Source organism: Pleurodeles waltl, chromosome 9 (genome assembly GCF_031143425.1).
Source record: "Pleurodeles waltl isolate 20211129_DDA chromosome 9, aPleWal1.hap1.20221129, whole genome shotgun sequence".
Taxonomy (NCBI): Eukaryota; Metazoa; Chordata; class Amphibia; order Caudata; family Salamandridae; genus Pleurodeles; species Pleurodeles waltl.
Window position 1 is genome coordinate 170753143 of NC_090448.1, and position 12469 is coordinate 170765611.

General features: G+C 41.0%; 1 protein-coding gene across 1 annotated transcript in view; it reads left to right on the plus strand.

Annotated features, from left to right (window-relative positions):
- The window catches only part of LOC138259603 (cadherin-related family member 3-like), a 522653-nt gene that overhangs the window by 225966 nt on the left and 284218 nt on the right, over positions 1 to 12469 (plus strand). The window contains exon 9 of the mRNA XM_069207439.1: positions 11714 to 11876. Within this exon, the coding sequence (XP_069063540.1) occupies positions 11714 to 11876 (163 nt within the window). The remainder of the gene's footprint in view (positions 1 to 11713; positions 11877 to 12469) is intronic.

The window sequence follows — 12469 nt, forward strand, 5'->3', positions numbered from 1 at the left end:
TGTCCCCCCTCCCCGGGGGGCAGATTAGCTTAAAAAAAGGCCAAACTGCCTCCAGGTTGATCTGCATCCAAGGGGGGCAGAAACAGCCACAATATATGCCTCCAAAAGACAGCAACCCTTGCACAAGGGACCACTCCAAAATCACCAAAACACACAGACACAAACAAAAATCCCTTGTGGCCCATAGGTATTCCTGCTGCATGATTGTGACACCATGCGTGATAATGCGCAGGAATACATTTAAAAGAGACAACAACGGAAAGGAAGAACTCTTTCCTTTCCCACTGGTGCCTCTTTGAAACCCCTCCACCCCTGCAAGTAGAACAAAACTTACCTGTTTCTCCTTCTGGCACTGGAAGCAAATGGCTTCCAGTGCCGCTGGCCAACTCTGATTATGCCAGCACATGGAGTTCACGCTGATGTCGGGTGGCTATAGAAGCACTTCCGCTGCCATACCTGGTGGGGGATGTAGAGGGCAGCCCATGGGGGGGAGCGCTACTGCTTCCCCCTTGGGTGGGTGCTAGTACGGCCAAGGGCAACACCCCAGCACCACGGCGTCAGACGGCCCCTGCCTGTCCGACGCGCACAAGGGGTTAATACATCTAAAGTTAGAATTGTCAAAATTGGCAGTCAACACACATTAAAATGTCCCTTTGAATTAAAACCTGTTCAGAGTTTCTAAATGACATTCTGTCTCACTCTCCTATGACTACAGTTGTCTTTGAACGGAGGTGTTAACATCACTGGGCATGCTTGGGCAACAGGGGTCAGAGATATCTATAAGACTATCCTATCTAAAGTGGCCTTCTTGGGAATGCACACCATGGGCACCTGCCTGGTGTATCCCACCCCGCTTGTAAATCACACACTCACACACACTCTCTCTCTCTTACTTTATTGAAGTGAGAAATGCTTTTCATGGAAGGTTATGTGGTCAAACAAATGCTGGCAGTACGCAGCCTATTTTTTATTGGGTGTCAGAATAAAATGCCCTTTACTCAATGACTGTGAATCAGCTGTCATATCTTTGCATGTTCGCGATGATGATAGTCACCCATGATAAAAGGAGCAGCACCTTGAGTAGACACCATCTCTAGCAGAGTTGAGTACTCTGCTGGTGAGCAGCTTCCACAATAAAATCATGTAGGACGTGTTCCTGTGCATTCAGAATGTAAGTCTTTTGTGCTGGATCAATAGGATTAATGTCAAGTCCACCAGGATAGCTCTCACAACTTAAATTTACAGGAAGAGGAATTTGTCACCGGATGGACAAATGTTCAGAAATCCACACACAGTAGTTAAAAGCGCATGAGATTTCATAAAAAGAATATATTTGGAGCATGTTCAAATGACCAGCTATGTAAACACCTTTATTAGATGCCAGAGATGATTTTGTTCCTTAGAACATAAACTTGTAGTGCAAAACGTAAAACTGAGCTGTAAGAAGGATTTCTTTCTTCTATTGAGGTATCTCTAACAAGGCCAAAATATGCCACTTTTCACAGAAAGATGAAGAATCATGTTGGCACTCTATACTGAGTCAGGTGGCCTACTGATGTAAATACTTAAAACCATTCTCTAATAAAATAGTATAATCACAGATAGTTAAAAAAAACTCTGAGCAAAGCCACCACAAAAAGGGGTGGAGTAGTGCTTAATTTGTGAAACAATAAGTGCTGGGGCCCAAAGTTTTGGTCAGAAGCCTATGGCCAGTGCTACTAATAACAGGGATGCTGAATACCGATGCTGCAAAACCTCATGCTTCTTTCATCCACACACATTCACCCTCTTCACCTTTACGGGGCGGTTGACGCCACTTACAATTCTCAGGGTGATGAACCTTTTATTCTCTGATCCGCACTGGTCAAGAGGCAAAGGAAATCTAAACCCTAGATTCTCAAAAGGCTGACCTCACGGCCAAAACCTTCCATTGTAAAACAATGTTACAAATAATATGTCTAATTGACACTCTCATCCTTTCATCCTAGAATCGTTGGTCCTTGGTCTCTCCTGTGCTTCAGGAATTTGGAAGGGAGTTTGGCTACCATCTCCACACTGCACTTTCCATCCTTGGTAACATGCCTTCCCAGGCCCTCTTATCATGCAGTAACAATGATCTGTTCATTTGCTAGTAGCTCGTATCTTCACACCTGCAGATCAAAGAAATATGCAGCAAAACAACCTCCTCATGGAAAGTTAAAAAATTAAAAGAAATTAAGGCCTTCACTCTGGCCACATTAATACAGACATAAATGTATTCTTGATTTAAATGAATATACATATTTCTCTTATAATGCAATGAATATAAATAGTTATAAAATATTATTTCTAAACACTATAGCATAAATGTATTTATGGAAAGTATTAATAAATGTGGTTTACACAGAAACATTCATAAACTTTAATCTTATTTGCACCCTACTAATATGCAATTCAGTGCACCACATTATGTGAAAGTCATTTACACATGTTATATAGGAAGCTGATTACTTCCTTGTTTACATTTTAGAAGAGCATAATGGCACAGCCAAATTATGTTCTCTCCCCCTTGATCTCACTGCAGGTTTTTTTCATCCTGGATTAATCCCTTTGTAACTGTTTAACTGTCTTTCTTTTCCTTTTCCCCTTTGGTGTTTTTCTTTCTCTTGCTAAGTCTGATGGAGAAATATAAGTGCTGATCCCCAAGCATGAGTTGGTCCCACCTACAACCATTGGCTCAAATTAACTAATGGGGTGGACAACAGCTTGATACTGCTGCATAATCTATTTATAAAGTGTGTCTGCTATTTCCTAATGTAATGATGCAGCTCTTTCTGACATTCCACTAGGTGGTGTCTTGGGATTGTGCGGCTGAGTTTTCACTTTAACTGGAGGACATTTATTGTTTATATTTGGAATCAAGTGCTTGTGGTAAATGAGATGTATAGAACAAGTGGGGCCCTGCATGCAGATGTTGACCTAGGTCCCACAAAAGCTTCTGACAGATCAATCTCTACGTACATTAATGTTGTCAAGTATGTACAAACCAAGTACTTGCTTCAATTCCATTCATGATGATGATGATGAAGTATATTTATTTTGCTTGTGCTATTGATATTTATTAATACCTGTTTTTTGCATAGCACTCATATTTCACTTAGGATAACATTGGGATTACCTTATTCCATTTTATAAATGTAATTTACAGTTTGGAAGAGATAAACTTTATGTGTTTGGTGTCCATGGAATCACAATTAAAATCACAACCTATAGTGAGCTCGGATTTTAAACTGTAATTCTGAAAATGCCACTTTCAGAAAGTTGTCATTTTCTGACTAAAGCTCTTTGGTGTATGTTGCCTGTCTGTGATCACTTGTCTGGGCTGGGTGACAGCTGTTCTTTGTGTATTCCCTCTAAACAGTCCTATACAGTGGGTGCATAGGTGTTACTTGATGGGCCATCCTGGTAGGATGGGAGCGAGAAGCTGGACCTAGACTCACTTATACCTGAATAGTCTGTGTCCTGTTGTCCTGTACCCACACAAATGGCTGCATACCCGCCTGTAGTGAGTCTGGAGACAGAGCAGAAAGGGCAGGATCTTTGTGCACTGCACTTCAAAGGCCCAACTGGCTATAAGTACTGGACCTTTGACACCACCAACTCAGTACCCTTCTGAACCTGTGACTACTCTTTTTAAGTTTGAAAATATGTTGAATATGCTAGAATAAAATACAATCAAACAATGTTATAAATATGAAGGGAAAACCCATTTAGATGGTAAATTACAACTGTAAAAACAGGAAAAAGAAAAAAGGGAGGGATATATATGGTTCATAGCAAGAAGAATCTGATAAAAACCATAGAATAAATAATAATACACACAGAATGATGTACAATATTAATTAATTAATTAAGAATTGATAGTGTCATAGACAGAAAATCCAGGAGGTTGCTTATGTTGTGCATGAGGTGGGAAGGTAAACGATTATTGTGCATGTTCATCAAGAAAATCTGTAACTGGAGTCCACAGTTCTTTCCTGCTTATGATAAATCCAATAATCTTGTGTTTGGTGCAATATTTATCAAATCGTTGGATACGCTTCTCAATAAAATATTAGAGAAGGAGTAAGTTATATTTGAATGGAATAAGGAATTGATCTGTGCCCAAATTTGTGCACAGAAATTAGAGACGGGAGGGCATATTAAAAGTAAAAGTTTTAAATCAGCATGCTGTGATGAACATGTCCAACATGTATTGGGGAGATCTGAGTCGATTTTGTGTAGCGATACAGGGATTGGTAGGGTCTACTATACAGATATGAAAGTGTTTACGTTGTGTTCGCTGCTCAGGAAGATTTGTTTATCTTTAACTAAATGTGTCTCTACATTACGATGGGCCAGGCTGTGTCCAAATCAAGCCCCCAAGCCAATTCTGTGTCTACTTTAGTTCTATCATTAGAAGCACTATGTAAATGAAAACAAATGGTAGAGGCTTTTGGATTTGTGCTGAGGAGGTCAACAAGATGAGTACTGGGTGAAGAAATGGGTGGAGTGCTAGATTTCAATTAAGTATATGTGCTAAAGGCATTTCTTTTAAGAGTCGGAAATTATTATAAAATGAGGAGGGGAATCTAAGAGTTGTCTGGGCTTGGGGGAAAGGAGTTAGGGAAGTCCTGAATAAATAATTGACTAGCCCATAGTAATCCCCTTATCTGCCACGTTTTCCAATGCACAGGTCTATTCTTAATTTGTATGAATTCATCGTGCCAAATAGTGGACTGGAGAAAAGTGTGAAGGTCTTTAGAGAGATATGATATGTGGGTTCTAATAATTTGCATGAATGTTTAAAAAAAGAGTAGCTAGTTGCTGAGGCTTTCATGTAAATGTCAAATATTAACAAAATGAGAAGGGTGAGAGAAAACTGGCTCTAAGGCAACCCACAGTGGATAATAATGTAGATTGTGAGGTCTAGTATATGGATTGTTTCAGGAGAAAGGCTTTGAGATATTTAGAGAAATCAGGAAAATTCTTGCTGCCTTCGGTTTTGGGACGTTTTAGTTTTGACCAGGATATACACGATTGTTTATTGTTCCAAAGAAAATAGGAAATTATGGAAGAGAGCTTTGTATAAGATTTAAGAGGAATATTTAATGGAATGTTGGAGATGGTAAGATGGTATAAAGAACAATGGGTACCAGCATCATCTTAAAAGTATCTAGGTGACCCCATCAAGATAGGTGGAGAGAATGCCAATGACTTGTCAGTAAGGTCATCTTATGTATGCATTTTTCCATGTTTATGTAAATAGGCATAAGAGATCAGGGCAGATGAAAAAGCAGAAATCGATGATTCGAGTTGCGAAAAAAAAAAAATGTTATCCACATATGCAGCTAAGTTGAAATGTTGAGTATCGAAGGTAAAACCATGCATTTATGGATTTTGTCTGAGTTTTGATAGAAATGATTCTAAAGCAAGATTGAAAAGAAAAAAGGGGTGGGAGGCAGCCTTGGCAAACTCCTCTACCGAATGTAAAAGAGGAAGAGATTAGCCCATTAGCAAAAAGCTCATCTCAGGAATAAGTATAGAGAAGGCAAATTAAAGCAATCATTTTAGGGCCGAGTCCAAACCAAGTAAGGGTATGAAATAAGAACGACAAGTGAATGCGGGCCAATGCCTTTTCGGCATCTAAAGGGATTGCCACTAAGGGTCTGACCATGCCTGAGGATTTTGAAAAAATATCAAAGGACAAGCGAGTGCTGTCCGATATGAAGAGACCTTAACAAAGCTCGATTGCTCTTTTCCCAAAAGGTTAGTGTTAGAAATTAGGTTTCTGGTTGGCTAGGGTATGCACCTAAGCCAGGCAGAACCCACCACTCTAGTCAGGTCAAGTAAATTACACACCAAGGATAACCTGTGCTCACCCCCTTGTTAGCTTGGCACAGAGTAGTCAGGCCTATCCCCAGAGGCAATGTGTAAAGGGTTCGCACAACACACTCACGCTAATGATACAATAAACACACCACAAAAGAGACTACACACAGGGTTATATAAAAATATAATTCTGTATTATCTATACAGCTTAGGCCAAAATGATACGGATCATGAATACAGTGCATTTTGTGCAGCTACTAAAATAGTACTTGCCATTCAGATAAAACAAGGACCAACCTGGTTTGCATCATAACATTAGTAGATGAGTGATCACATAAATGATCACAGGTCACCGTAATTGCAGAAGTCACACATTATCGCTATAAGATTATAGAGTGCAGTGCATCTGCACCCCTATTATCTATAATATGGTAACTATTGGGTCCCAGGTACGCCAGGGCACCCGCATGCCTACTAGCTGCAGTATTGTAATTTCTCAGTTCATAGTGATAGTCAGTGCGGGGGGCCTCTATTGAGGTTTGAGGTACCCCCCATGTAATTTGGAGTCAGCAAAGAAGAGCCCCCACGGTATGATCCACGGGGGCACCCACTGCAAGGTTTGGCAGGCAGGCTTCCCGGGATCGCCTCGAATCCAGTGCAGGTCAACAGGCAGCTGCTGCGGATGTGCGGCGTAGCTGCTAGCACACAGGACAGCTTCCTGAGTGATCACCAGGTTGCTTTCCACTGAGGTTCTGAAGGAGATCAGGCGTGTGCAGTAACACCCATGAAGAAGCGCTCGGCTAAGGTGAACTGCACCCGTCTCTGGTTGGGCTCGCCCATTGTCCCCATTGTCAGGATCAGATGGTGGGTTTTCTGGTGTGGATAAAGTTTTGTAAAAATTCACAAATTCATTCAAAATTTCTGAATCTTTGTGATGAAAGGTGTTAGTGTTATCCTTAATTGATTCAATTAGCAGTTTATTCTGTTTGATTTTCAGGTAGTTTTACAGTAATTTCCCAGATTTCTTTTGGACCCATAGGACTTGGCGCTGGATTTGAGCAGATATGTTTAAGCATTTTCAATAGAAATGTTGTTAAATTGAAGTTTGGCAGAAATGAGTTGTAAACATTGCTGTGACCTGGAGGTATAGTAGCAATTTTCGAATTGTTTGATTTCTGCAAAAATGTGTGTTGGAATGAGTTTGGAGTGATTTCATTTTTTTGGATACTAAACTAATAATAAAATCTAAAGGTGAGGCTTTCTATGTGTCACATATATTATGAAAGGGAATGTCTTCCGTGTAATTAAAGTGGAAATATTAATGGAAGAATGTAGTGAAAGAGGAAGTAAATGAAGTGTCTAACAATAATGTGTTATTGAATCTCCACCTTTTTGGCAACGCAGATTTAAGTAAAATGTCTAGTTGTATGGAACAGGGCATGGTCAGAAACCAGGATAGAGCCAATATCTGTGGAGTGCAAGTTCTGGGTAAAATTGTGTGAGCTTAAAAAGTAATCAATCCTTGATTGTATGTGAGGTATTGGAGAGAAGTAGGAGTATTCATGTAGGGTACAATTGCAAACCTCCAAGCGTCAGATGAGTTTTGCTGTTTAATGGTGAGGACAAATGATTTCTGTGATGTGTTTAGAATATATTGTATTGTGGAGTTCATATCAATAAATGGATCAACAAGTTGGTTACAATCACCAGCCAGGACAAAGTTTTCATCTGAATTTTTCAGGAGTTTTTGGGCAATATTGGAGCAAAACTGACACTCTCAACAGTAGGACCACAAACATTGAAAAGAGCAATTAGAACTTTATCTATCAATAATTTGAGTAATAACCACGGTCAATCAGTGTTATTTTCCTGGGATATGAAACAGACACAGAGGGACTTGTGACAAAGAACTACAATTCCATTTGTCTTCCCATTCACTGGAGAAAAGAATATTTCACCAACCCATCCTTTTTTCAATTTCAAAGATTCACTCTCAGTAAGGTGTGAATCTTGCGAAAAAGTAACATGTGCAGAGTTTTGAGAAGTGAGTCAGAATTCTTTATCTTTTGATTTGAGAATGTAAACCTCTGAAATTCCATCAGATCATTTTCAAAACCATAGGAACATGTTGTAGGAGGGAACAAATCAGACAAAATAATGAGGTGGTTAGAAAAAGACCAGTAAATGTAGATGAAAGTGGCAATATGACAATCGAATATAATATTGAGTCATGAAAGGGATTAAAGAGATTCAAGAAAAAGAGAGAAACTGGAACCAAGGTAACAGAAAATAAAGAAGAAAGAGGATGATTCTGAACAAGAATAAAGAAGGAGAGTACAATAAAAATAAGAAGAGAGAGGAACATACCCAAACATACTTCAACAGGGGTTGGGGGAGACCGCATGGAAAAAATGACACTTACGATCATCAGGAGACAAGGCACAGTGAAGGTTGTAGGATATGGAGTGTGGAAGTAGCACAAGAAACAAACAGGAATACCACACCGGTAAAAGGACAATTATGCAGGGAAGTATATGGACAAAAAGAGAGTTGGTCTAACAATAATACTGGATCATATTATTACATTAAGTGAGCAACATCCAAGTAACTATAGAACATAATAACTATTCAACAACTCTGTAACTACTCAAAAACTCTGAAATAGTTTTAGTATTTAGTGGATCAAGAAACGTTCATGTCTCATTTGTATAGGTGTCAAGGAAAGCCACTTTAACTAGCAAGGATCCTCGTAGGACCTTGTTTTATTCTTGTAGGAGACTTTGTAGAGGCAATGGTGGAATAGTCCAAAGTGAGCACCAATAGAATGAAGTGTTGGTCTCATGCTTAAGAAGTCTTTGCATCTGTCTGCAGTACACTTGGCATACATTTGGGAAAAGTAAAGATGATGACCTGACCATAGAATTTGTTTAATCTGATTGGCGGCAGAGATGACTTGAAGCACTTCTGTGTATTCCAAAAAATCAAGAAATATACCTTTGAGGTTTTGAGAGGTAGAAGCAACTGTAGGTGGATGTCCCCACCCATGAGCTTGTTGAATATTCAGAGTAGGACCATCTGGTAAACCTACTAGTTTAGGAAGAAACGATTTGAAGAATGTTATAGGGTCTGTACCCTCTGGACCTTCAGGAATTTTGTATATGTGTAGATTGTTTTTTCTATTGTGATTTTCAAGGTCTTCAACAAGTTTTTGTAGAGCGAGGACCTGTGTTTGAAGAGCATTTACCTTGAGTGAAGTTTCATTAAAACTGGTAATTTGCTGTTCGGCTACAGAGAATATTTCCTCCATGTGACACCATCTGTCGCTAAGGAGGAGTAGTTAGATGTTGGTTTCCTTTTCCTTCATAAATTGACACAAAGCCCTAATCTCCTCCAGGAGAAGATCCATTGATGCAGTAGTAAGAGACATTGTAGGGGAGGGTGTTTTTTTACAGGAGGGTGTTTTTTTTACATCTCTTAGTTGATGCCTTCTCTGTGTTTAGTTTTAAAGAAGCTATAGTAGAAGAAAAAGAGGAGGAAGAAACACTACCTTTGTATGAAGAGGAACATGAGTCTTCCATTATGATGGTCTGCCCATAAACAAGTTCAAAATCTGAAGGCACAGAAGTAATATACTTGGATACTGTGCACTTTAGAAATTCCATTGAAAAGTGAGCGTGAAGTAACAAAATATTAGGAGATGTTGCCTCTGAGGGAAATGGATAACATTAATGATAAATGAAAGGTTGAGGATTAGGAGTAAATAGCAAGGTATCACCTCATTATATCAAGGATAAGTCCATTTTAGTCAGAAAATGCCCATGAGATGCAAGCAGCCACTATCACATTGTATATAGTGAAATAAGTTTGTGCTTACGAAGGATTACGAGTAGGCAAACCTTGTGTTGTTTGAAATCAAAATAGATACAGAGAGATGATTAGGGCACTACCTGTGTGCAATCCTCAGGCTGCTCTGTTCAAAATGGTGAGTACTTCTGAGGAGATGAAGTGCACCACTGATGTCAAAGAGGCCGCATGCTTCTCCCGAGCACAGAAAAAACAACTATTAAGTGCAATGTCTCACTGCTAGCACTGAGGTTGTCCAATTTGAAGGCTCTACAGGTAGACAGCACCACTACATCACCTCTGCTGCTGCTAACCTGCGGACCGTTACTTGTATGCAGCCATCTTCCTTGGGTGTCAAGTCACACCCCCAACCTGTAACTACCACCACAGGGATGCTTTCTCTGCGCAAGGTCCTCACATCTCTGTCAACTATGCTGCTGAAGCTCTGCACCAGAACTGATGCATTACTTCAACTGCACAGTGCATCCACGACATTGGACTGTGCATCGCAAGCCCCGTACCTGGATACTTGATGTTGACGCATCAGGAACCACCAACAGAGCCTGACCACATTTTAGATCTGACAGATCATGACTGCTGCATGGTGCAGAACTGATGCATTGTCTCTACTGCGTGGTTCGGAATCAACGCAATACTTTGCAACCAGGATTTAAGGTACTTTAGTTCAGCAGGCCTAACTGGGTCCTGTACCTGGGCCGTGCTCCATTGATGTCAGCCTGAACTTTTGACTTTGTCCCAGTCTGGTGCAACCAGGTATCTCCAGTTGGCTCTTCTTGCTTCTAAACACTGTTTAAGTTCTATTTATTGGATTTTGGTTGATTTAGGGGGTCATTCCGACCCTGGCGGTCCATGACCGCCAGGGCCGGGGACCACGGAAGCACCGCCAACAGGCTGGCGGTGCTTCCAGGGCCATTCTGACCGCAGCGGTAAAGCCGCGGTCAGAAAAGGGGAACCGGCGGTTTCCCGCCGGTTTTTCCCTGGCCCAGGGAATCCTCCATGGCGGCGCTGCTTGCAGCGCCGCCATGGGGATTCCGACCCCCTTCCCGCCACCCTGTTTCTGGCGGTTCTTACCGCCAGGAACAGGATGGCGTGAATGGGTGCGTGGGGCCCCAGGGGGCCCCTGCACTGCTCATGCCACTGGCATGGGCAGTGCAGGGGCCCCCTAACAGGGCCCCATGAAGATTTTCACTGTCTGCTTTGCAGACAGTGAAAATCGCGACGGGTGTAACTGCACCCGTCGCACCCCTGCAACTCCGCCGGCTCCTTTCGGAGCCGGCTTCCTCGTTGCAGGGCCTTTCCCGCTGGGCCGGCGGGCGCCCTTTTGGCGGTCGCCCACCGGCCCAGCGGGAAAGCCAGAATGGCATCCGCGGTCTCCTGACCGCGGAGCGGGCATTTGGCGGTGACCGCATGGCGGGCGGCGACCGCCGCCCGCCACGGTCAGAATGACCGCCTTAGTCTTGATTTTTAGATTAAAATTAGATTTTATTTCTAATGTGGTGTGGATGTTTTTTGTATGGTGTTTTCACTGTTTTACTGTTTGAAGTGTTGCACAAACACTTTACATATTGTCTTTATGTTAAGCCTGACTGCCTTGTGCCATGCTACCAGAGGGTGAGCACAGGTTAATTTGAGATTTGCCTGACACTCACCCTGACTAGGATCGTGGTTTCTGCTTGACCAGGGCTCATGCGCCAGTCAACCACCAACCCAAATTCTAACATACCTAATTTGCTGAATTTGGAAGAACAGAAGGCTCACTTGAATTTAACTCACTGGGCCATCTTACTGGTTATGACTGCCTAAATAGAGTTGGGATGCCAAACATTATTTTAGGGACCAGAAAAGACAATTACATATGTGGTTCTTTAGTATATGTGATGGATTTAGGCAGGAATAATTCTGTTGGGGTTCCATTCACTAACCACAAATCAGTGTTATCAATGCATGTCAGCAGAAATGAGTATGAATTACTAAATTCTTACCAATATTTTAATTTTAGTTATGCCAATCCAGAAATAATACCAGGTGATACAATTGTTGCCACTTTGATCTGTCAAGATCCAGATGAACCTCCTAATGTGCTTACATATGAACCACACAGTGGTCCAGTTGGTGATGGGCAACTTTTTCAACAAATACCGGATACTCCTAATGTTATTCAGGTGAGCACATGATTCCAATCTGATAAAAAAAGAAAGCATACATTTGGCAGAAGGGATTTTATATAAAGTCAGCCAGGTAAAAACATTGATATTTCCTACAGATGGCGACCCACTGCTATTTCTTAATATTTTTAGAATTAGATTCACATTCACTTTATAAACGGATCAGTATATTACTAATATAGTGTTGTTGAATACCTATTTCAAATGCATAGTCAAACAGAATTGTTATGAAATGGCTCTGTGATGCAATTTAATTTAATCAGGCTTCAGAGATTCATTGTGTTGGATTTTGGAGTGCTTTACCTTGCTTACACCTGTATCATCATTATCCTATGTCTCCCTCATGTATATCTTTTTATTCTCCCCTTTTCATTGGCTTATTATAGTCCTTGTTCTCTGTTATCCCTGTGCCTTGGTAGTGTCTGTGTTGCCCTTCAGAAAATAGTTGTATTTTTGATTTTACCTGAAGCGGTAGTAAATTGTGTATGTTAGATACATAACAGAGGAATGGGTATGTTAAAGTGTTTCCAGATTATGCTTTAAACAAAGTAAATTAATATTTTCACGCAGCATGAAGGGGTGGAGAAATA